This window comes from Colius striatus, chromosome 1, assembly GCF_028858725.1.
Source record: "Colius striatus isolate bColStr4 chromosome 1, bColStr4.1.hap1, whole genome shotgun sequence".
Lineage (NCBI taxonomy): Eukaryota > Metazoa > Chordata > Aves > Coliiformes > Coliidae > Colius > Colius striatus.
This window is the reverse complement of record NC_084759.1, coordinates 24,057,269-24,084,833: the sequence shown is the minus strand read 5'-3', so window position 1 is coordinate 24,084,833 and position 27,565 is coordinate 24,057,269. Positions and strand designations below refer to the sequence as shown.

Genomic DNA, 27,565 nt, shown 5'->3' with positions numbered 1-27,565 from the left:
ACCACCAAGATTATAACTTCACTATTTAGGACATAAATTGACCACTTTCATAGCTGAAGGAAGAATCTGACTTTCCCATGTGAACTGTATTGTGAATTCTGGAGGTGAGAAGATGGAATGGTTGGTGTATCTTGGTTGGAAGTGGTATGAAATGCTTGGTCTGATTTGTAATGGCACTTAATAAATCTGCTATGTTAATAAATATGTGCATTTTAAACAAATATTTTAAAACTATAATAAAATGTAATAATCATAATTTAAATCTCCATATATTATTCAATTTAAAATATGAAAGCATGAAAACATTTGTGAAAAATAATTTTCCCACTAACAAGACTGTTTTCTTCTTCTCCAAAGAGGTCTTTTGTCAACCTTGTTGACATTTGAGCTGCTGTCATATGAGATGGACTCGATGATCTTAAAGGTCTTTTCCAAGCATAATTATTCTATGATTTGGCAGTTTCTATGATTTGGCCATATAACCATAGTACATAACCATAGTAGCAAATAACTAAAAAGACAGCAATTGTACCAAATATGTTTAAGGACTCTTTCTTCTACTAAGGGTTTTCTATATCTACCTCTATTCAGAACAAGGAGAAAATGACCTTCTAATAAGTAATGGTGGTGATTATCCATATAATGGTAGTAACATGCAAATATACAGCAGCCACCTAAAGGAACAAAAACCAGGCAGCAACTTCGCAATGCTTAAGGGCTTCAGATTTTACAGTGCCAGCATTAATGGAAAAGTTAATGTAGCATTGAATAATGGTGAGTCGCTCAGCTGCCACTACTGCTGCATATCTTTCAGATCATGGAAATAACACATCATTTTTTCACTCCTATTGCTTTCTTGACCCACAGAGAAACAGCTCTCACACACGTCTAAAATTATATGCAAAATATTCCTGCATTACCTAGTTGCTTAAGGAATATGCCCAAGCACATCATTTGTAAGAGCAAAATTTCAAATAGATAATTAAACCATAAACAGTTAAGCAACAGTGCTGAAGAAAATCTCTAAAACTAATCTCTGGGACTTAAAACATACTATGGTACAAACACACATGAGTAAAATCACTTATTGCAGTACAGAAAAATCTCCCATTGTTTTACATGACTTTTACTTCTTTATTCCTGATCTCAATAAATGAAATATCCAGATAAATTATGTTAAATTTCGTTTTTCCATATATTAGAGATTAAAAAAAACAATGAGTGTACACAGTACAGTGCCATTTAAAACATTTTCATTAATCCAAATCTGCAGGAAAGTTTCACAAGGCAGGTAAGATCTAGATACTGTAAAGGGAGGCATATAACTGGCTCTAAATTGAACTACACTGACAGTTGTGTTTAGGAAGAAATCTGAGGAAGGGGTCACAGAGACAACAACTATAAATCCTGTAAACCATGCTCCCTCTTTACTACTGCTACTTGGTTTAGAAAAGAAAAAGAAAGGAAGCTGTTATGTAAATAAAGAGTAAATGCTGGAATATACCACCAATCATTCTCTGCTTCATAAATTCAGGCAATGACCCTAAAAGTTTTGCTCCTTCTTGATGCAAACTGTAAAATGTGAAGACATATCAGAATTTAGAATCTCCATTATGGAAATTAGTTCTTCCTGGAATTCCTGAAAATTACTGGAGCTTATAAAGGACTTCAAACTTTAATGTTTCTGCACTGATGTTGGACTAGTAAAACTCGTTGATTTTGTTACCTTTTTTACCATCAGAAGAATAACGCAAAGAGCGATAAAGCATGGTTATGGGATGGGAGATTTACCCTTTTTTTTTTCTCTCAAGATAATAAAAAGGTACTACTAGTTTAAAACTCAATTCATTTGCCTAATTTGAAAGGCAGCTCAAGAAATAACACAAGTGTTTGACTGGTACTTTATAGTTTCACTGTTAGATAAAAGATTAAAAACTAGGGAGTAAAGACTACTGCTTCCAGAGCCTTCCAAATTTATTTGTCTTCCAGGTCTAAACTCAAGGTTTTACAAAATGACTCTTCAGTCACACCTATGGCTCTTTCTAAGTGAGGTAGCATTTGTTGGGTAGAATGAAAATCTTCCTCTCCTTATCTTAATTCATCTGCTATAGGTGTCCATGTGACTGCGATTTCTGAAACCAACACCACAATTCAGATATATGTATGACAATTCTATAATTCACTGACCTTTATGCTTCTCTAATGTCTGTGATGATATTAGCTATGAATTTCCAATAGGGTTGAAAGAATACCAGTGGAAGAAATGTGTCTTCCCTTTACAACTAGTAATACTGAGTGGTATGGGGAGAAAAACAACAATAAAAACTGAGTGTTAGAGCCAATGGAGAACCTAAGAAGCCAGCAGCCAGGAAGCTGCCTCAAAACCTGCTTGTGATTTAATATCTTATAAATGTTTTGGAAACCATGAATGACAACAGGAATCTGTAGTGAGGAAATGTCCATTGGGTCCATTTTTACAGCTTTTTCCTACAGAGTATGTGTATTTCAGAAAACAGTAGCATCACATTACTGGGAGGATTGTGAAAAGTTAAATTTAACAAAAGAAGGGGAAAAGTAAACATACATTCTTAATCCTAATATTGGAGAACAAGAATACAGAGATACATTTTTGGGGGCTGGTATATACAAACTGAGAATTCAATGACCACTTTGATAGAAGTCAAATCCTCTAAATATTGCATTGAGAGAGCTGCCCTCAGTAATTTGTCACTGTGTCACTGAAATAAAGGAGCTATTCTAGTACTTTCAGAATAGGACATTCCTAAGAAGAAATCCTATTAAAATTTAGTGGTGTCCAGCAAAACCTTTTGCACTTCCCTGCACAGTTGGCAACATCCTTTCATAGTTCAGCTAAAGATTACCAAGTTATCCATATATATGGGGAATATCATAGACATAACCTCAAATAAGATCTCTAGACTTAGGTTCTGCAACACACAGAGAAAAATTGATGTACCTGGACAGCAACATACATAGTATTATTAGTCAAAAAAAAAATAACTTGAAATCTAACCCTGAGTATATCTGATACATTAAAGGACAATTTACACTAATGAAAAAAAAGACAATTTGTATGTAAAAAGTAATCTCCTTGTTTTTAAAGATAACTAGTAACATTTATCTAAAACTATTGAATTGTACATAAATCCCAATGTCTTTTATACCAATTTTAACACTTTGATTTTATTCCATCAGGCCTCAAACCATTTCAACACCTTCTTCATTAAAATTTAACAGACTGTAGAGTTTTCATTGAGGCAGTTATCAGAGAAATTGGTGGCCATTCCCACAAGTTTCCAATCATAGCTTTTCTACATCTTTAATGTCAAGACTGTTACAAATCAAAAGTAACTTACACTAGTGGGAAAATTACACAGTTTGTCTAGGTCCTCTAAGAGCATACAAACAGTGAGTTTCATTAATTCTTCACAATCTCAAGTGGGAAGACGATTATAAAATATCTTTTCTCTTATTCAACCTTGCCTGGCATTTAGATAAATAACATGGAACGTTTTTTAATTTTCTTTGATGCTTCTCAGTGGTGCTTAATTGTGATTAAATCAGAAAGGACAGCAGATTCCATTTTGTTCTGGTGGATACATAGCACATTTATCTCCTGACACTGGCTGCTCTTCTTTCTTGGCAGGTGTCACTCAATCAATTTTTGCAGAGCTCAGCAGTTCAGTATGAAACTCTGCCACTGAAAATACTATCTGAAACTCACTAAATAAAATTCCACTACTATTAAGGTGTCATTAACTTTGAAAATATCACTTTTTATTCAAGAAAATACTATTCAATATGAGAGTACTATCCTTCTGTCTGAAAATAATGCATTGCTAGCAAACAGAAATTTCAAACTTCAATGCCTACATATTAAAAAAAAAATCTAAATTTTTTTAATAATACAAGACAACACTTCCATTCACCATGAAGCAAATATATCATGCTTTACTTTCCTCCATGTTTTCACACAGTACAAGATATTTTATGCATAAAAATTGAGGCCCTCTTATGGCACAGGATCCCAAAGGCTTCAATAGTATTTCTAAATTGGGCCTAAGAGATGTTAAACTTAGCTTCCTCTTTATGTATGTTTTTATTGTTTCCTGCCATCAGTGCAAACACAACTTCTAGTAAATCATCACAAGAAATTCCTTATGCATGATCTTTCCTAGATTCAACAAAACCAAAAAGCATTCCCACTCAGTAAATAAAATCTACTATCAGGAGAGAAGTAAAAAAACCAATGGTAATGTGAAAACTAAGTACACTTAAATTGTAAGAAATAACTTTATTTTCATTTTAATCTATGTGCATTGTGCATACAGAATATTTTTTCTCAAATTGAACAGTAGAAGCGTATGTGGTTTATGCTTTTTTCTTTGTATATTTTCTAATAATATAGACAATTAGACAGTTTGCTACATTATTGAGTTTTAAAATGGTTCAGCTCTACTGAATGTTTAAGAAATACTTATGGTATAAGGCAGTATATTCCTGAAGCTGAAACAATCATTAGGCTCTGATGTTCATCTATTTTATTGAACTACCCGCAGGGAGCTTTATGGGCATACTATCACGTCAAGGTCAGAGGATTAAGTGAGCAATGATGACAGTAAACAAGCCTTTTCTGTATATTTTAAAGGGTCTTACTAAGTTACTTAAAATGCCATAAACATAAACAGTCCCCTATCTGTACAACATACCCATGACAGATGACATCAAAATACAACACTCTTGAGCAGTGGAGATTTACAACCTAACTAATGGCTTGTATCATTGACAACAGATATCAAAATACTTAGGAGCACAAATACTGGAAGAAGCTTGCAATCTGTCATCATGAGATATTTTATGTCTGTAAGCGTACAAGAAATATATCTACATACACATAAAACCTCAATATGAACAGATATTGCTGCTGAAAAAAATAGCAGGTTAAGTTAAAAGCTGTTAATTTAAAAACTTACGGGTTAAGAAAAAACATGGTTATATGGAAAAAGCAAATGCTGTAATAACAAATGTAACACATACATACAAGCCATATAAAAACAGATAATAAAACCAAGTCTACACAGTACTTTTCAACACCAACTTGGATGATTTAATTACCCTTTAGAGGTATACTATGCATTACCATTTCTATTTTATCAAAAAGGAAAGCAGTATAATCAAGTACAGCAAACTCCTTCAAGTTGTGTGAATTTTATGACACAGTGTTCCTGAATTAGTCAAATCTGTGTAAACTTATTTTTTCATTCTTTTAAGAAATAAAAAAAATCCCCACAAAACAAAAAAAATCCCCAGATATGATCAACTGGAAGAGAAATATCTGCTGTTCATATTTTTCAGAAATCAGAAAAATTAATTGTCTAAAAATGTTCTTCATATTTTAATAACTGTAAACATACAAGACTGTGCTACGAAAATGCATATAGAAGTATCAAACCCAAAGAACTCTCTCTTGGTAAGCTATATTATGGTAAGAAGGAAGGGACAAGGCCTTGGTTGCTGGTCTCAGTGTCCAACAAGCCATAGTTCTCCTGTACACCTGAAAACAAGACATCTTATGCGGTGCTTGGGAGCAGCAGTTGCACATGCACTTGCCTATCACTCCCCTGTAGTAATGCAAGATATGACTCCAAGCAGATTAATAATTACTGTCAACAGAGTGAGAGGAAATAAAGTTAAATAGGCACACACACAGAGTATTTCTGCTTGATGATATGGATAGATGAAAGCTGCAGGTGATGAAGACAGAAGAGATACCACTGAGAGGAGATCTTTGATTTCCTCAAATACGGGACTATGAACCAAAACGAAAATATGCTATGTAGAAATAAACAATTTTCTTTTTAACATCAGATGACCTATCTGATTGATGCATTGACTTAGGAAAGCTCTAAACCAGTTTGAAGGAGGGTGATGCTCCATCAGAGAAGCAAAAAGAAAAAAATTCACCTTGAAGACTGATTTTTTTTTCCCCTTCAGGGAGAAGAAAAAATAACTGAGGGAACAAGAAAAATTATCTGTTTATTTAATATCTTAGCTCACTACATATTGTAACGAGGAAAATTGGAAATACAGGAACTAAGAAGTCTTAGTATCCCAAAGATAAAACTTAGGCTGGCAGAAACTTGCCAAGACAAATCAGCATTTTTTTCTGGGAAAAACAAGAAAGAAGTGCTTTTTGTTTAGCATATAATAGTTTACGTCCTCTGAAGCTCATAAACAGGCATGGAACATTTATTGAAAGTCTGGGCTATGTTAAAAGAAAAAAAACCCATAGTACTGCACTTTGAGACAAAACAGAAAAGTCTCTACCACCACTTCTGAAAGAAGGCAATATGAGATATTTTAGTTTTTTAAAATAACTAAATGAAAAAAGACAAAATTTGGTGGTAAAAGGCCAATTTATTTAAAAAAATAGATCTGAAAAAAACATATAAAAAAAGATGTGCGTTTTATATATATGGGTATGCTAAGCTGAAAAGAAGCTTAAGTTCCGGTAGGTATTTTAGATTTGATTCTTTCTAGTTCTACCTTTTTTTTCATGAGAACACCTAAGAGTAAACATATCTGGAATGAAACGACTCACCTAAACAGACTTCCCATTTCCAAGGAAAAATGTTAAAGTTACAGAACAACTAAGTTTAAATCCCCTAAACAGAAAGATTCAGGAAACTGGTGGATAAACCCTTGTTAAAGTAAACTCTGAAAGTTTATCAAGGATAGATGTGATTGTAGATGACTAGTAAAGAATGCTCTGTGGTCTTAAAAGGTGAAAATCACCTTAAATGCATTTTAAACTAATGTTTACCTTTGATATATACTAGAAGAATTTATCAATCAGCTAACTAGTCTGAAACAAGTAATGTTGGTTTATTATGAACAAATTATTTTCTTTACACCTTCTCTATTTTATTTATTTGTTTATTCATCTAGAGTATAATCAGAATAGTGATCTTTTAACACAAGCATACTTACTTTTCTCATAAACTAAGAGGAATAAGTGAGAATATAATAAATACATGAATGATTAAAACCTGGATTGTTTTACAGTGAGTATCAAATTTTCATTACTAGATTGGGAATGTTTTCATGTAGGAGACTATGAGTTGTTTCCTGAATTCTGCTGTATTAAACAACTCATTACAAGCTTTGATGAAGGATCAGAGAAAATCCACAGTAAAACTTGAGGTGACAATAAGCTGTGAGAATTGTTAAGCATAGTGCAGGAGAACAATAATTCAAAACTACTTTAAAAAGTCTAAAATCTGTAAGGTGAAAGAGAGAGGCCTTAAAAGCAATTAGAAGCAGATACACAAAGCACTGATTGCCAATTTGTAGAAGGGAGCAGAGAGGTTCTAGGAAGTACTAACTGATCCTACAGTGTCATTTTAGGATGAATCAGTACAGCTATAGTGTGAAACAAACTACGAAGTAGAGTTCTGTATTGTTGCAGGCTCACCTGTAATCAAGTGCCCAGACTGCAGTATCTCTTTCTAAGGAAGATGTAGGCAAACTGCAAGGAATCTAAAGCAAGGTATCTTTATACAAGACATAGATAATTTAATCAGTAAAGGTAGACCAAAAAAAGCCTGTGTTTGTCTAGTCTGAAAGTCAGCAGCCTGAAAGGACATTATTAGGTTCAAAAGACTTTGAGAAGGGATAGGTTTAAAACCAGGTATAATCAATGTAACTTGTAGCAAATAAAATGATCCTATAATGCACATGCAAATTCATCTATAAAGTTAACAAAGACATAGAACAGGTTTTCTAAGGTGTCTGCAGAATTTTGCTCTCCCTCCCTCCAAGAAAGAGGGATGCAAAGCATGTGATAGGTATGTACCAGACTATGCCTGCCTCAGTGCCTGAGGATGATTTAATCTTCAATTCTTTTCCAGACCCCACTCTGAGTGTCTCAAATTATTTCACAAACATATGGTTGGACATAAACATATTTCAAATAAAAAAGTACAAGACACATTAAGGTTTTGAGAGAAGGGAAATCAAAATTGCTCCACTGGGTTTTCACTTCTGGTTAGACTTTGCATTTCTGATGTTTCCAACAAAAACATCTGAGAAATCTGTCAAAACACTAGAGCTGTTTCTCTTAAAAAAAAAAAAATATATAAATTTCTACAGCTTTGCATTCATCTTCTGTAATCTACTTGAAGCATCACATGGGAAAGTGTCCTTGAGGGTAGTGGTACTACAACAGCTTACTGTTACTTAAAAATATTATATTGCTCATCCATTCTATGTCATAAAATAGAGAATAAACCAAAGAATTTTAATTTCTGAGAAATAAGGCCTCCTTAGAAACATAGAACTTAATTTTTCATAATCTTTCAATTTATGGCTCTTATTTCTTTTTTAGTCTTTGTTTTCTATTCTTACATATAGAGAAAGATGGGAAATTCACTGTTAAATTGCACAGGTATTACTTGATAGATAAGGGAGAAAAAGTGAGAATCATGTAATGGAAGTGTTATCTGTGTAATGAGAATCTCTTCCCTCATGGCTTCTCCTGAGTTTCTACCTCTACTTAAATTAGAGGCAGAGAAAGAAGGAACACAGATGCTAGGGACATTGTCTAATATCAGCAACTGTTAGTCCAGTCTGCTGATAGCCACTGCAGAGATTGTTTCCATTGCAGGAACTGTGAGGAAAGTATGAAGAAAGGAAGCTGGACTTTGAAGCCTTACTGAGATGTGGAAACTTCAAAATTGAGACTGACTGAAATTTTGGGAAATACTAAATTGAAAATTCAAGGATCTTAGTGAATATTAGATGGACCTATCATGTCTACTTGTCCTATCTTTCTGTTTCTTAGGCATTCACTTACAGTTGAAGATAGGTTATGGGGTTGGCCTGAACCATTATGGCTGTTCTTGTAACTACTACTCTGGATGTGCACGTGCTAGCTCTATGGCTAGACTTGAGAAGTAGCAAAAGTCCCTCTCAGTTTATTAAGGCTGGCCCTTCTCTTAATATGTGTATACTTTTAAGTTCCCTACTAATGCTACAATAAAACTACATATTATAAGTTGAATGTATGCAAATTGGATATATATTTTAATTACTGCTACACTTAAAGACTCTGTTGACACATAGAAGTCTAAAACTTAAAGAAAAACAACATTGTCAAAACTTTCTTTGTAATTGCCATGAAACAAAAGGGGAAAACCAAATTTTAGGCAGAAACAGAGAACATATAGCAGAGAATTGAAAATAGGGGAAATAAGAAAAAACAATTCTCTTACTGCAGAAGTAATGAGGTGAAAGAAAATGCAGAAGTCTTCCTTCTTTAATATGAAATACAATGTACTGTATTTTCTAGAGATTAACATTTTTTTTTTCTGTAGAGCTGAACAAGTCTTCCCTGAGTATCATGCATTTCCCAACATTGAAAAATACTACCTCTTTCCAAAGAAAATATTTTCTTCTGAGGCTTCTTTCAGCTATGGGAAAAAAAGCCCCACAGCTCAAAACAACTCAGTAACCTTGTACAAACACAGAACTGAATAAATCTCACGTAAGCAAACTGTGCACTCACTTGTACAGCTTGTCTCCGGTTTTACACTACTCCTTTCTTGGCAGGTATCTCTATGCTGCAAATAGCATCCTACATCTAACTTCCTATTATTAGAAAAGAACATAGAATTCTTCGATTCTCTCCTTTCCATTGTGCTTGTCAAATGCCATGGTACCATTATCAAGACCTCATTTACACAGTCTCTACCTTTCACCACAGTGATCAGGGACGAAGGATGAAAGAGGGTATGCAATGGATAGGGAATGTAATATAATGGGTGTACACTGGTAAGAGCAGCACAAAGTTAAATGCGTAGCAAGAAAGTAAGAAGGAGATAGAAATAATAAAATATTACAAAAGAATGATCATATTAGAAAAACAGTCTCATTCATACTTCCTGATACAGAGGAATGTCTAATACTGGACCTAAAATATGAATAATTCTGACACAGTTGATCTCAAGGTATGTCAAGTAGTTCACTTAAGTAAAAACAACTGAACATAGAAAAACATTTTTTTAAAATGTTTTGCTGGGATTAAATAGTCTCTGAATGGAATATTTGTAACTTGCCATCAGAATAGCTAATAAAGGAGTTGAAAAGTATGCAGTTCGATCAGCTCAATCTGGAATGATCTATTCTGTTAAAAAACATCAACAATTCTACCAATTCCAGAAACATTCATAGTTCTTACAGAGTATGTGGAAAAACACAGAAACCTAACAGGCCCTGTAACAAAAGGCATGTCAAACACACTTCTGGATCCAGTAGACAGGATCTGTTCCTACATCTTTTCCACTGCTCTAAAGTTCCCTTTGTAATTTATGTCTAGCAGTTAAAACGAGACAGAAATGAATGAATAGCTAAACCAGATGAAGCTGATTTGCAGTGGGGGATAGGACAGGTTCTGTGTCTCCTCGAACTTCAGTTAGTTATACCAACAATAGTATAGTATAGACAGAGTATGTGAATGGCTGGCTGTAAGGGAAACTCCTTCTTACTAAATTCCGGCATTCTGGTCTCTGTTGTCATAAACTGGAAACATTTGGTTTATAAATAGTGTCATCTCAGAGTCAATATATTTAACTGCCAAGCCTCATAGATTCAGAAAAGGTGAGCTCTCCTCTTTCCACTCTACCCCTCCTGGCCCCCAGCAGAACCCAATCTCTGCACAAGCACATGTTGCGTTGAGATGCAAAACTAGCTGTCTGGCAAGAAACTTTTTATTTCCAGCCTGTCTCCCCAGACGAATTTGGTCTTCATCACAGAATGAGTTTGACAGCTCTGCCGTCCACCATGAATGATTAATTTGTTATGGGTGTCTAGTTTAACCAAAGATGGATTTGAACAGAAAAAGCTCTTGTATACTTGCTATTTGGTAAAGCTGCTTTAATGTAGGTGGAATCTCCTTCATCAAATCATGGAAAGCAAGTGAACCAAGTCTCATTTTAAATGTCATTTTTCTTATTATAGTAACCTTATAGTAACATATCAAAACTGATCATGTGAAAATATCAATGACAAGTGTTTCATATTTAGATAGAGAACACAAACTGGATCTCAAAATTCTTTATATTGTCTTAGAATGCCCTAAACCTATAGAAACTGTAAGGTAGAGCTATATATACAGCATTCCTGAATAAAAGTTTTTGAAAATTTGAGATACCTGATTAAACCATGAAGCTGAAATAAGAGAATACTCCAAATAAACATAGTAACAGATTATGTCCCAAAAACACAGGCATGCATATAGTTGATAAGGAATTTGAACTGTGTGTACAGACATGTTTCATGGAACTTTTATTTTTTATTTAAGAAAGATATGTATGGGGAGAGAAGCAGATGGGGAGGAAGAAAAGCACCATATGAAGCTGACAGAGAAGACAGAAGGAAGCATATGTTGTGACATGAAGACTATAACCCTGAAAAATCTAAGGGTAAGTGCTGGCTTAAAGAAGCTTTGAACGCTAAGCTATGAAACACCCGGTTTGATCCTTCCTGAGTTCAAGGAAATAGATTGATACATATCTGAATAAATGGCAATGCATCAAAGATATAAGCAACTCAGTAATTTCTCATCTGAATGGGAAAAACCTGCAGAGGTCTAATTTTGGTATAATGTTGAAATTAAAAGGAAACATGGTACATTTAGGGTAAGCTATTACAAAGATACATAAAAGTTTCAAATTGCCAAAGTGACGAAAAGAGAATTAGTTTTTTTCTATATGCACGTACAGTACTTAAATCAAACTAGTGAGATTTAACTTGAAATCTATTAGTTGTCTGAGATATGTGGAGAAAATAAGATGATTCAGTAATTTCCATCCATTGCAGAGGAGCTGGTGCTCACGCCTGCAAGAAATTGAATAAAAGAACCCTTTTTCACTTGTGAAGTTCGTCAAAACTCCTATTTTCCATGTTTAGACTGAAGGAGATGAAAGAGTAAACTGATTGACTAATGTATGGACAGAGATAGCTTTTACAATGTTGCTGTATTTTTAGGTACTTTTTCAAGTAGTGGAGCACTTGCATATAATTAATTTCTCTTTCATAAATTAATAGCTAAGAAAGAAGGCAAATGAAATGCAAGTCACCAATGCTTTCCTGTTATTTTTAATTTTTCTATTTTTATGTAACCATAATCTAAGAGAATTGAAAATTTTGTTGACCCACATGATTCAACTTCATCCCTGCTTCTTCAGACATTTTGAGAAGGCTTTATAATAAGATTTTAGAAATTCATAATTTAGTTACTATAGAATTTCACTCATCCAAGCCCCTTAGTTTTCCTCACAGTACTAAGTTTCTGGGTTTTTTAATAGCCTCTTTGTTCTTTAATAAACAAAGAGTAAACCTTGTGGCACCTACAGATTAAACACAGTAAATGTTGGTTGCTGTTTTCTGCAAAAACAATACACAAAGACACAGAAGGTGAGGAGGCTTACAAGTTCATTGTGCTAAATCCGAAGCACAGCAAAATATTTTCTCTACAGCTGGGTCATAGTTTACAAAATGAAACCTTAATATTTATAACATAGTACCCCTGTTAACTTAAAAATTGTTCATTACCTTGAATAAACAAACCCACATATATAGGTACTATATGCTACAATTATCAGTGAACAACTAGCTGCAGACTGTGTATGTGATAGAGAATGGAAGCTTTTAAGAAACACATTCTTAACTCAATAGTTTCTTACCTATCATACTCATTTTGGACATCAAAAGGCATTGCTATTGCCCAAGTATTTATCATGCAGAAGTGGTTGCTTGTTTATTTCCTTTGCCCCTTCTTGGCCTGAGAACAATCTCCCTAATTCACCATTTCAGCGAGTGATCTCCAGATGCCAAGGTGGACCAGCAGTGTGCCTTCAGAACCGGGCACCCTCTCCCTGACAGAAAGGATGGAATCACTAGAAAGGTCCAGAGGTCTGGAGTGTCAATGTATATTTTTTTAAAGTAAGTTTATACTCCAGTCAAGCTGTATATCCTGCGGCACAGAGATGCATCAGTTTATAAAAAGACTGCTAATGTAACTTTGTCAGGAATTAAAGGTGAAGACTTGAGGCTTTTGTGTCTCCTGAAGGCCAGGACCACAGCTATGTACCATTTTAGAACCCATCTCAATTTCTATCATACAGAAAGTGCTGGAGAAACTACCTAATTAACAAAAGTTTTTGCCTTTTGTGCCTATGCAGTTTAATGAAACCCCCTTTCTACCTTCTGCATTTGAAACCTTTTAAATCTGCCCACAAAAAAACAGTGGTCTTAGTTCTTAACAAGGCTCAGAGACCCTCTCACTGAGCATTTTCCTCTACCTGCTGCCATCTTAGGCCTTTCTATTTGCAGTCCGTTAGGTCTCACGAGAAGGTGTACTTGTGTGGTAGATGACAGAGCTGGCACGGCACAGCATGTGTGGCCAGACCTGCAGTGCATGGCCATTTACTTCCTGATCAGCTCCTGAAAATGGTGAACCCTACTTAGAGACCTCACGCTGTCACCATGTTCCCCCTTCTCCAGGTTAAGCATCAGCCTGCAGCTAAAATACAACAGCTGCACTGAACATGGTGAGAGACGAAGCAGCAAAGCCACACTGTAAGTAATTGAGAAGCAGCCACACTGGGGAAGTGGCATGACAGGAATAAAGTGAGAGCTTTTGTTTGACATAAGAAAATCAATAGGTTTGTCACAGGTGTCAAGCTGCTCCATGGCTCATCAAAAAATATCATAGACCAAAGAACAAAAAAAGCTGCAGCAGTGATCTCTTGCCATTTAGGATGTCATCAACAATCCAGGAGAGCAAAGTTATCTAACCCAATGTTTCCTGAAAAAGTTAGTGACCAGGAACTTGGTTTAAGCCCACAAAATATCTGCAACCATTCACAACAAGCATCTGTTATGGACTAAGGCTGTTTTGAATTAACCATGTCACAATCACCTATTTGTCATTTTTGTAATTATCACAGGAACATCTCTGGTGTTAGACAACATAGTTTCTATATGACTGATTTTCCACACTTTTTACCACCTTAAAAAATAAATACATCTCCATTATCATCCAGAAAATAGTAATGTCTTTGGAATATATAACGACTGTGACCACAAAAAATTTCACTTTTTAAAACAGTTAATAACTGCAAGAATCAATTAGAGAGAACTCCAAAAAGAACATACAGTATATGTGGCATTTATTAAACATTATTACTGACACATCAAATTCATTGCTTGGCAAGTTTTACAATAGGTTTACGTTCTAGATACGTATTCAAGCTAAATCCAAACAGATTTTTTGAAAGAAAATATTTATCTAGAGAAAAGTTTTTGTATTCATCTATCAATCTTGACTGGATTTACACTGAAAAGGTTCTTCAGAGCTAAAATGGAACTTTCTGTTCTGTTCTGTTCTGCCTGACTCAGAGCAGACTTAAACAGGATAGATGTGGAAAAATCAATCTCAAATAATGTGGATATAGAAGTAGGGCCTCTTTGATTTCTTTTGTTCGAGCTTTTCCACTCTGAAAAAATAATCAAGTATTTATAACTAGAATGCACAAACAAGAGGGAGACTTGCTAGTCTCTAGTTTTGCCGACAGGGCACTCCCATGGCAGACCTAAGTTCAGGACCTTGCTCTGAATGAAGGAAAGGAGCAATTTCAGCTCAAGTCTTCCACATGCGGGTCAGCACCTTAGCCACCAGCTATTTTTTTGATTCAGCAAGGCTCTGGTTTCTGGCATGATATATGAAGATGTTTAATTTCACCTCTATGTTGAATGAACTTTAAAAACAGTAGACAACATATCTCTGATTAAAACTTTGAATACCAGAATAACATTTATATACACTAGAAATTACTTATTTTGAATCATCTTATTTATTTATTTATTTCTTTTTAAACAGTGGCACCTGCAGATGCACTTTCATTATATTCGGGTCTGCACATGTTACATTTAAATACAATGTAAGTTTTGCTTCAAGCATACAGTTTGAGTGTGCATGGCTGGCATGGACTACTGTATTATCAGTACACATTTAGCAGAAGAAAGCACTACACAGCAACCCAAGTGCCCTGCTTCTGCTGGTCATTGTGATACTGACTTACTCTATACTGATAGGTAAGTAATTTTGACTGTTCTTTGTTTCAGGATCTGCAATCTATAAAGAAGTTTGACCTGTGAATCTTTAGCAAAGAGGACTTCTCAAGGACCACTGAAGAAAAGACTAATAGAGTGAATATATTATAGTAATACTAGCTCCTAATAGATGCATATTTTAGTTATACAATGATCAGTTCTCTTTTAAAACCATCTCATTTTATGATTGCAGCTTACCTGTGAGAAACAGCTCCCCAGGCACCATGTTTGTTTGTTAGTATGTTGAGTATCTTCTGTTTCAGCTGATTGGCTGTAACATGATCTCGATGCTTAGCAGCACTGATAAGATGATCACACATCTTCTCCTCCTCTCTTCGGTCAGCAGCGTACTGAGCACACTGGGACTGGGAATGAAAGCATAGCTATTTCATAAAAGATAGACTATTTAGAATCACCTTAGAATAACCGTTCACTAAAACTCCTTAAATATGACAAGTATTCATTAAATTACTTAAGAGGAGTAGGACCCACCATTTCATTTAAACTGTTCTGCTAATACATATTATCCATGAAATTAGGACATGTAAAAATTGAAATGTCATGGGCTAATACAACAGAATTGTAATTACAAACATTTAGCTATACATTTCAGTTGCTATATGTGCAACAGCAGATACGCCTTAACAGTCCTGTAAAAGTTTTGTGTGTTTTCAGGTATATAACACAGGCATAACATCCATAGCATAATATACAGGAAAAAAAACATTGCACATGGGTTTTGGTTTTTAAGTCACAATAAAATCCGCAATTAAAAAGCCATTTGATAATTTTATTATTGCTGATGTTAAACAGAAACTCCTTCAAATACAAAATTAAGGAGTATATTTTCTATTTCATATCAAAACATGAAAAATTTTCCTAACATCGCCATTTCTAAAAAACCCTAATGTTTCAAAAATTTCCCCTCTTTTAAACTGAAAAAAAAAAGCCCTCATATTTCTATCATGTTTCCTTTAGGAGATAACTACCTCTAAAATAAAACTGTAGCTATTGACCTTCGTGCAAATTTGTTTCTAAAACCATCAAAATTCTATAGTGTATTTTAGTCTTGATAAATCATTTATATATAATCACAATATTTTTTAGAATTTCTTTTCTGAAATAATTTTGAAGCTTAAATTCAGTTTCTCCTCCTAGTAAAGATCCGTTCAAAATGTCTCAACAAAGCAAATGTGGGCACAATAATTAAAATAAATCCATCCACTATAAGCATCATTTTCTAGGCATGAATTACAAAGGCTAGATTATTCTCAAAGCAGCAGATTTTAAAATCACCTTTTAAGAGACATTTTTGCAAACAGAGTTATTGTGTACCATTTCAGTACGTTTAACCAACAATGCTCTAACACAATGCTGACTAGAATCCTATTTTCCAGTATTCAAAAGAGCAATTAAAATTAAGTTAATCTCATACTAAAGTGTAGTTTACTCCTCATATTTCTACACAATACCTTTTTTAGTACAGATCACATTAGCATTCAGTAAGATTTTAAACAGTGGTCTTTCCACTGTGTTACAGCCATTATTTCAGGCAATCTATCTGGAGAAGAACAACCATTACACTAATTCATAAAGGGTTAATTCATTTTTCAATTTATCTTCTTGTACAGGGAAGCACCAATTAGTACAATGATCTGCCTTAGTAATGAGGTTAATATTTCACCAGCTCATTGGACAGTAAAATTAAATTTTCATTTTTCTTCCTGAACAATTACAAAGGTTAAGAAAATGAAAGTTAACTGTGAAGCACTCACTCTGGGAGGAATTTCCCTGGCCCTGACTGCAATTGGAGTCACAGGATAAAATTTAGATGCTGGTCCATGGCCTCCCCACTCTGCAGGCAACACAGTAACTTGGTGCAGCCTGGGACAAATCTTTCACACATAATGATTCAATTAAAGTTTAAAAGGTAAAAATAAAATAGCCACTCATTTCTCTGGCTGAGAGCAATAATTAACATGTACTAAACCCCACAATGTCTACCAATATGGCTTATTAAAATAAAATGACAGATTTACAATTATGCAATGGAAAACTACCAGAAATCCCTTTATCCCTACTACTTTCAAGTAGGATGAATAATAAAATGTTTGGTTATATAACTACCATTGTTAAGGACGATATGCAAAACATGCTTTCAGAGTTTAACCATCACCTTATTTAAGTACATCTGAGTTTCATATTTAACATAGGCTACATTCCATAATTTTCTTTTATGACTTGCAGATTTTATTCATCTAAAATGTGCAGCTGAGGTTTTTCATGTGACAAATATAATGAAAATTTCTATATATGAAAAATGTGTTGGTTTCTTCACCAGACAATAAGACTGACTTAAGGCTATTCCTTCAGGGAATTTAGTTAATATTCTAAATCCTATTTGCTAACAGAAGCTAGAAGTTAATTGAATATTCTCATTTTGTCTAGAGTTCTGACAGATCTTATACCTCAATGTATTCTTCAAAGACTAGATAACTCAATCTTCTATTGTCATCTTAGGTTACTGCATGATGCTCTGATAAATATCAAATGTTATTTATTGTTGAGGCAATATGAAACTTCACTCTGACACACACTTAATTGTAAATGTGATTTTATCTAAGTCCAAAATATCCAGTATATGCTTGGTAATAAAGTTGTTGCAATCCCATATGACAAGTGTCTGCTGTCTGCTCTGACAAAATGAAGTAAAGGTTATGTGTATTCAAAATGACAACAGATATCTCTGTGTCTCACACTTTTCAACTAGGTCAAAGAGCACAAGAAGTAGCACACCAAAGTGCAAATTTAAGAGAGCTGTTTCAAGGAGATAAAAACCTCATCAAAACTAAGATTACTGGGTCCTATTTCTAGCTACTAGGTGCTTGTTGACATTTTCTGACAGATGAATAAATTGATATAGCCATTTATTATCATCAATACTAAGTTGGTCTATTTTAATTCTAACATTAGGTCACTTGAGCATTGAAACACATAGAATGTGTGCTTGTGCATATGTACTTACATATACACAAATGTATGCAAACACAGACAGGTTTTAAACAGTGAAAAACAATGATGCTGAAATGTTTTATAAAACATCATAAAGATGCAAAACCATATTTGATACAGTCATGTGAAAAATGAAATTTTAACTATATGACATCATTTTGCATAGAAATTTTTTGAACAGGGACAAAGTTAATCCTGAAGAAATAACCAAATATCTGTTAAACCACACCTTTTTTTTGTATAGTTGTATAATTTTCAAAGACTGTAATTTAAATGTATACTGCAACACTCATTGATTAAAAAAGACATTAAATGTTGGCTCATTTTAGGAATAAGAATTATAGATATTAATGATCTATAGGAGCTAGCTGCTCTGTTACTTCCAGTACTTGAAAAGACATTTTAAGCACAGTCCATAGTCATAATTCCTAAGTAGTAAGAAAGATATGTAAGGTCATATTCCAAAATGCCAAATGTTCTAACTAGATTAACTCAAAATACTGATTCTGTTTAAGAAAACATTTCTGTTTCTTATTTTGTGTAAAGTGCTTTAAATGAATTAATTGCTTTTCTCTCTTACTGAACTCATATATACTGCTGATAAAATCCCCCCCAAAAAAATCACTAATGTGATCTGCATTACTATTTGCAGTAAATCACAAAACATATTTGTGAATCTAAGTCTGCCATATCAGTTCAGGCATTCTGATTAAGGGTTTTCTTCAAGCTGTAAATGTTTTCATGAATTTCATTGAGGAGATGAGAAATTAAACCCACTCCTTGTGTTTGACATTTACCAAAGCTACTAAAAGCCAGTTCCACGTAAATTTCTTTCTTGGAAAAAAAAAATCTTTATTGTATGGAGTTATAGTCTAGGTGATAACTGAGTGAACACAGAGAAGCAGAAATGCACCAACATTCAGGCTTACCTCAAACTCAGCATGCTTGTGGACATCTTCAGCTCTTTGTCGGTTCAAAATAAATTCTGCTTCATTTGCAACACGTACTATATGGTCTTTCATTGCATGACATAATAATCTAAAGTAAGAAAAATCAAAATAAATCTTTGTATTCATTGTATTTCAAATAAGCTATTTCAGCAGATTTACTTAAAATGGAAAAAAATAATTAAACTCCTGTAATGCAACTGTCAAATTAGTTGATATGAAAAATTTAATTTTATCCAAAATTTTCTGCATTTGTGAAAGCACAAACAAATCCTGTTACATTTTAAGTATGTTTTTAACAGCAATCTCAGTATGAATGAGTACCATGCAATCATTTAAAAAAAGCTGCTTAAACTCATATTCATAACATTATGTCATTAAATAGATATATTCCAACTTTAAAGTCCTAAAATAATGAGACTAATGAAGACTTTAAATTCTATGAAAATTGCAAAATAATGCAAATACATGTTTTTTCACTGGAGTGAAAATGTCATTATGTTTCCAAGTTTTCATGGTCTCAGATCTAGACAAATCTTATTTACAAAGAAGGAAAAAATAGATTAATATTGGATAGAGACTGAGGATGTCAATTAGACACCTTAAATTAAGACTCCTGTAAAGACCACCAAATATCACCACATGAATAATAAAATGTCAGTGTAAACATCACGGTAGTGTTAATAATGCTGGTATCTTATTGGGCAGGAGAAACAGAAGCAACTTTCTTGTCCCTACAGTCTGCCTCTAAGGTTGCCTGTTCTGTTTAAAATTGCTTTGCTCTTCTTATCAGCAGGGGAGAAATATCTTTCAGGATGCAAAGATCTGACAGGTCTGTTTAAGATCAGGATGATCTGTTTCTCTTTGTGTCAAATTGGCACATAATCTGGGATTTTCCTTCTTGTAGCGTCAGGGAAACACAATTTTCAGAGATTCGTACATTAAGAATGTGAAATTTCTAGCAAATTCCACCTTAAGGTTGGTGTCTAGTGCTAGCATCACAAATGGAAGTCATGATTCTAAAAAAATGAAACCTATGATTACTAGATCTTACACTTAAAAGATGGAAAGATGTGAGCTCTATGCCTGCTTTGGTATGTTCTACCATCTGTGAAGGAAGGAAATATCCCTGAGCTAATGTTTAATATGGATGTGAGATATGGGAAGATATAAATGTTGAGGCCTCTGTTTAGAGATACAGACAAGTAAGCTTATGTCAAGTTTTCACAGTGGATGTTCGTGTTTTTAATACGTTTGTTTATTATAATTAACCCTTCGCTATCCTTGAAATAAAAAGGGTTTGGCAAACTATAAAAGACTAAAAAGTAGACTCTATTGTACTCTTCAAAATGAATATTTACGTTTTTTAATCTATGCTGCTGGAAAAGGTGCTTTAGTATTTTATTTCTGTTAAGAGTTCAGATTTCTATTGTTAAGAGGTAAGTTTAGAATTGCTCTTACATATGGATTAGGAATGAACATTCATGCCTTTAACAAGCATCTCTAAGATGAGAAAATACTGAAAGGGAGTGTTTAACATCTCAAATCAAATTTTGCATTACATGTCTTCGTGAAATTTTTGATATGACATCAACGATCCATAAGCAACTAGCTAATATTTCAAAACTGAAGACATATATTTCAAGTGTTTACTAGTTTACTAGCTCTACATCCCTTCTTAAATTAAAAAAAATATTAAATAAATGGAGCACTGGGCAAATTCAGTATCTTTGAATCAGCCGTGGTCCAGGCAGGATTTCTAGTTCCAAATGACTTTAGGCAAACTTAATAGGTTGCTAAGACACTACCTACCACAAAGAATTTGGTGAGAAGAGACTGAGACTAGTTTCGATGCACTTGGTTTATTATTTCGGACATCTGGGCATAGGTTTTCTACTCAAAAAAATCAATCTAAGCTGTCTCTGTTCATGAGCAATGACAAATACATACCATCTTCATCTTTGTCGTATTTAGCTGTAGTAAGAAATGTTGACATGTAAATTTACATAAGTTATAAATAAATACCTAGCCAATTGTCATAGTTTGACATGATAATCTTTTCTGGTAAGGGGGAAGGGGCTGTAAAGATGGCTCCTGTAAGAAGTTGCTTGCAACTGGGAGCAGTGAGCTGGGCCCGGGAAGAAAGGAGGGATGGGGGAGGGAGATCTTAAAATGCTGGTTGTAATTTTCTCATCATTCTACTCCCTTTTTGCTTTTATTCCGTTCTGTTTCTTGTAGAATAAACTTTCCTACTTTCCTCTCTAAATCGAGTACTGGAGTCTGTTTTGCCCAGAACCATAAGTGGCAGCGAGCCCTTCCTGCCCTTGTCTTAATCCACAACAATCTTGCTTATCTTTTTACTCCCATTTCGTTGGGTCCTCCGCCGTCCTAACAAGGGTGGGGGTGAATGGGGACACTGAGCGAGAGACTGTCGTGGTGCTGCTGTGCTAGCTGGGCCAAACCATACCACCAATACTTGGCAAAGAGAAATAAAAAAGGAAAAAAAAAAAAAAAGGTCTGTTGGCACTAGTCTCTATCAGCTTTACAAAAAAAGAGAACTTCTATAGACACACAGCGGATGATTCAAGTCAACTGACTGAAACTGCTGGTGAATCCAGCTGTACCTCACACACCTCTAATGGACCTTTCTGTTCCAATGACTTAGAGAATATTTGGGAATAACTTCAGAGTTGCTACAGTTTTTTGATAGCACATTTGTCAAACTAAGCCAGACTTCAGGTAGCCTTGAAATGCTGCAGGTCTTCAGGGTCCAAAGTCAAGGAGATGACAAATAAGAGGAGATTAGGGAACATGCTTGATCGCTGGGTCTTGACTGCCTACAACACTCAAATCATTAGTTTGGCCTTTGCTCATATTTAATCTCACTCTAACTTCCATGTAAATGTATAGGCATTGTCCAAGGGACAGTTCACTCAAGACACATCAATGAGACTGAATCATAGAATCACACAGAATCACAGAATCCTAAGGGTTGGAAGGGACCTCAAAAGATCATCTAGTCCACCCCCTTGCCAGAGCAGGACCAACTCTCTCCAATGTTACCTAAGAAAATTCTGCAGGTGTTTTTACATCATACCTCAACACACATCATTCTAGGAGATAGCCCTTATACCAAACATTCTGAACTAAACAGAAATAATAGTAACGATATCTTAAAGTGAAACAGGAATTGTACAGGTTTCAGGGAAGAGCTAAACTAAGTGCTATGTAGGATGAACAAAGACATTACCTTAGCAGATGCTAACCTTAAGCATGATGAACATAAACCACTCCTAGCTATTTGATTTTATTTAAACTGCAGACATGTCTGTTGTCAGACATTTTATCTATGGGATATCTAAATATTATTTCAACTGTATCTAGCCAGCTGTTTCATACAGTCTCATATCTCTATCCCTGATCTCTATTTCTTCAAGTAGAAGACAAAAAATTGTACAGGGTCAGTATATTTATGAGATGGTAACCTCACATTATGAGATTATGAAAAAAGTGAAGCCATAGTCTATCAACACTATATAAGCATTAAATAACATTGTGTCACTGTGTGTTCATATGGGACACATTGTTTTTCACTTTCATTAAGTGCTTGTATGCAGCTAAGAGAGCAATTCAAAGACAGGTAAACCATACTTTTGCATCTAGAAAATGATTAAGAATTACACTAGTCTTAAAATCACATGGCAAAGAGATGGACTTTTGAAAAAGATAAGGGTTACAATCTAGGTCATCATTTAGAAAACTTGCATGCCTCCAAAAGAAACCTTGGTCTCAATGTTTTGATTTGTAGGTGCAAGAACGTCAGGCAGAAACCAGAAACATAATACATTAAAGCTGTTAAACGTGTCAGTTTTGAAAGGAAAGCTACTACAGCTACTATAAGGTCAGAGACCAATGCCTTACTGAGTTTTTTGCAAAGGAACTTACTTATTTTCTTGCTGTACTTGTTCAAGACGCATAAAAATATTACTTAAAAATATTTTTGGTATTGATTTTTACTTCTAATAGGAAGTTATCTTGTATTCTCCAACTATATTTCTACAAAACAAAAGATGGCAAAAGAGTTGTTACTGATAAATTTGAATTAAATCACAGCCAGCTAACTGTGAATCTCAAATTTAGTCTAGAAAAGAGAAGATAGAAAGGGGATCTTACTAATATTTACAAATATCTAAATGGTAGGTGTCAGGAGGTTGGGGCATCCCTTTTTTCTATGGTATCTAGCAACAGGACAAAGGGTAATGGGATGAAGCTGGAACACAAAAAGTTCCATTTAAACATAAGAAAAAACTATTTCACTGTTCAGGTGAGGGAGCCCTGGCACAGGCTGCCCAGAGGGGTTGTGGAGTCTCCTTCCTTGGAGGTCTTCAAGACCCACCTGGACATGTTCCTATGTGACCTGATCTAGGTGGACCTGCTTCTGCAGGGAATTTGGACTAGATGATCTCTAAAGGTCCTTTCCAGCCTCTACCTCTACCATTCTATAATTCTATAAAATTCATTTAGAAACAGCACAGCCTTGCACACTGTTCTATCTGGGTTACAGCTGACAAACGTAAATGGTAACTTCATTATCCTTTGAATAGTTACAATTTATCTAAATCTTTACTCAGACTTTTCTGGAGCTTACAACTACCTTTTGGATTCTCATAGAAAAAAAAAAAAGAATTTAAATAATTCAAGAAGGATCCCAAACCACGAAAAATCTTACACACTCAGTAGTATCAAAGGCTGCCAGTACATAATAATAATCTCCCTTCAGGCACTGCAAATAAGAGAATGGAACATGGACCTCTAGGTCAGCAAATTCACTCCTTCCTTGTAACATGCAGCTACATTATTCAAAGTCTTTCATAAACTAGTTTATGAAAGGCATTTTCATAAAATGTAGCTCATGAAATGTCTTCACTTTATGAAAATGTGATCAAGTTGTTTGCCTCCAGCATAGCTTTGGAAGGTCCTCTGAAGGTTAAAAGCCTTTTATTTTCCAGTCCTGATGTATTCTTCAGCAGTCTTTACTGTTTCACTTTATACAAATGCTGCCCTTAAGTTTACACAATTCTTCCTTCTGCTGACCTTCTGATATTCCATCTATCTCTATTCACTGGGCTAAGTAAATCAGCTCTCTGATTTTTCTTCTATGGCAAAACAGTTAGAGACTTCCTTTTGAGCTTTTTCTCATTTCATACACTGTTTTTATGGTTTCTGCAAGTACACAGCTAAAACTGACAGAAGTATTCTAGACAAGCTCTAGTCACTATTTACATAACAACATTGACATTGCATTATTTCAATGTAAATACTTTTTCTGATGCAGTTCTAGAATTGTGTTTTCTTTTTCCTTAGGCCTATATTCTACTATTTTGCACAAGAAAATTTGGTCGTAGATTGATCTTATACCTACTCAGATATTTCCAAAAATCTAACCAACAGTCTCTAGCACATATTCTCAATAAAGTGAACTCCAAATATTTTAATGTGTAAAATATTTATGAAACATATTACATTGTGTAATATTTATATTAATGCAGGTTTGAAAAACTCATCCAATATACTCTGATTCATATTTCTGTAACATATCCAACTATGTTCCCCATTCACAGATGTTTACACAGCACTCCTTTTTGAGGAAAATCTATTCCCTGCATCTTTCCGAAACCAGCATCCTGTACTGTAGTGAACAATCCAAGTAACCACAAAATATATATATATTTGCTAAGCAGAGGTAAGATCAGAAATGTGAGGGTAGCACCATTTTTCTTCTCTTTGGGAAATAAAACATCTTCTTTGGTGAGATCTTCTTATCACTATCATTTGAAAATTTCCTGTGATTGAATTACATGCACTGTTGTCACTTGCCCTTGAAAAATCCTCATCCCACCTTAGCAATCACCACTCTCAAAAGACCTGGTAAGATAGATCGATGTTGAGATAGCGATGAATCAGGCCTTCTGGTCATCATTATTGATCTATACACAAGTAGTCCTCTCAAAGGGCTAAGGAGTTGTATAAAAAGTGTTACCATAGACACGCTATACTTATACTGTTTTATGGTAATTCCTGATTTACCAAAAGAAAAAAGATATTAGAATAATGTTTGGGTTTATCTTGTGTGACTACTTCTTCAGTGCACTACTCAAACTCCCATCAGAACTGAAGCTGTCTCCCCCTCCAGATGAGCTGATCTCAACCAGAAACTAATTATCAGCAAAAATCTTATCCTCCTTGAGTGGCAATTCTTACCATATGAGGTAGAGATTAAATATTGATTTGGTAGCTTATGGTTTCTCTCTACCAAGACAAGCTTGATTTCTATTAATGGCCACAAACGTAAAAATTTCTTACTAGGAAATAGGTTTGATTTGGTTTTAGACTGAACTGACAGACTCAGTAAGGAATCCACAAACAAAGCCTGAAATAATTTGTAGCTAAAATCCTAGTGCACTTGTATAGATTCTTGTGAAATTCTGGATGAATGTACAGAAAATGGAAATAAAAACTAGAATTAAAACAAGTATGACAGAGTTTAAGTATCTGCAGGAAGAAGAGTAAATGGCACACTACTTAAAAATTGAAGAATATCTCAGACTTATGAGCAGACTAAGGGTGAGTATGTCTCTTGACCTGCCAATTCATAAACGTGAGTTCTTTGCAGAAGTTCTTTAAGAGTTGGTAAGAAGTTGTTTTAAATCCATGTGTCTTCCTTTCCTGAATTCTGTCTTCAGCAAGGTTACTTTAGATATCCAGAGTGCTTATAGGTTGTGAAAAGATTATAAGTTGTGAAAAATGTGACATAAATCAGAAGCCCATGTTTTTCAGACATTGGCATTTAAAAAGGCTGGATTGTGGAGTTCCACATTCCAAGAAATCATGCAGGTATATAGCCAGAGCCTGTGAGTAGTTTTCATACTATATTTTAGAATTTTGCAAATAAAGTCAGTGATAAGACTGTACCTAAACTGTCCCGGAAACGTGTAAGGAACACAAAAGGTTTGCAATACATTTGGATGTGGATTGGGATAGGTTGTGATAAATGGTGCTATTTTTACATCTATCATAATGGAAGGAGGAAAACTTATATCTCACTAACTTCCCTAATGTGATTTTGCTGTCCTGCAGTCAGTTCTTCCTAATAATGGTCTAACAGAGACAGAAAAAGAGTTCATAGCTGTTACGCTGCTAGATAAAACAATCGTGCTTATGTTACTCAATCTTTCTTTCACTTGAGATAAACTAAAAAAGCAGATCATTCCAAGAAGCAATTTTCAAAACAGATTACAAAATGAACATTTGTTATAATTTAGCTAAGATCTTGCTTCCTCTACTAATTCCTGAAGTTCTGCCAACTCACATGTCCATGGAAACAGATGTTTCTCTGACTTACTTTCATCAGATGCCCATAGTATAATTTTTCCAAGAAGCAGCCTGGAAATATGCCACTTCTTCACCAAACACAGTTGTTTTGACAATTATTACTCTTAATGGCATTCATAAGAAATGAAACGTATCATTGCACTTAGAATGTGTAATAGGAGTCATAAACTGGCCTAATTTGAAGTTCTACAAGATGCAGTATTGCTATAAATACTCTGAAAGTAAATTCCTATAAGTTTCAGAAGATAATGTCTAACATGGAGATCTGATTTCTAGCAAAAGGGCGATGATGAAGAATTTACCAGAGAAATGCTTGAAATTATAGCATGCAAAGACTGGCTACTGGACTACATGAGAACATTAGCAAGATAAACTTCATGAAGGATAGCTATTACTGTTTCAGAAATGCCATAGAAGCTATAAAACATTCAGTGAAATTCGAGTTCACTACAAATAATCTATTTCACTCTTCATAAAGCTTTTCTGTTTTGCATTAGACTTTTCTAAATCAACAAGAATCTGCCTCTTTGAAATAGTGGCCATCGAGTAAATATCCAAGACCAGCAGTTACAACTAAGATAGGAGGCATCTCAGAATCAGCTTCCCCTTTGAGATATAACTGGATCATGCAAGGCTAGAAGGTGAGAGGATGCCCCAAAATTTGTAACAGATCTAAGAACTCCATCTGTACTGAGCCCAATATGGTTACCATAACAATGTATGCTTAATCTACCATAAATTGACTATTAGTCTGGAGGCAAGGCAAGGACAGATGTAGTAAAGAATGAGAGATTATAAAAAATCGTATCTAAAAGGAAGCTCAAGCTCATGCCTCAGCTGGAGCAGAAATGCAGACATTTGTAGAGCACTGGCACAGGCTGCCCAGATGGGTTGTGGAGTCTCCTTCTCTGGATACATTCCTGTGTGACCTACTCTAGGTGGTCCTGCTCTAGCAGGGGAGTTGGACTAGACGATTTTTCGAGGTCCCTTCCAACCCTTAAGATTCTGTGACTCTATGA

The 27,565-nt window shown here is 34.7% G+C and overlaps 1 protein-coding gene across 15 annotated transcripts in view; it reads right to left on the bottom strand.

The window, feature by feature from the left end:
* Positions 1 to 27,565, bottom strand: part of NBEA (neurobeachin) — a 499,798-nt gene that overhangs the window by 212,585 nt on the left and 259,648 nt on the right. For all 15 annotated transcript variants that reach the window (XR_009818508.1, XM_061993741.1, XM_061993751.1 and 12 more), the window contains 2 exons: positions 19,137 to 19,245; positions 15,394 to 15,560 (listed from right to left, as the gene is read on the bottom strand). Coding sequence is in view for 14 of the 15 variants with exons in the window: in XM_061993741.1 (XP_061849725.1) it covers positions 15,394 to 15,560; positions 19,137 to 19,245 (276 nt within the window). In the remaining variant the exon portion in view is untranslated. The remainder of the gene's footprint in view (positions 1 to 15,393; positions 15,561 to 19,136; positions 19,246 to 27,565) is intronic.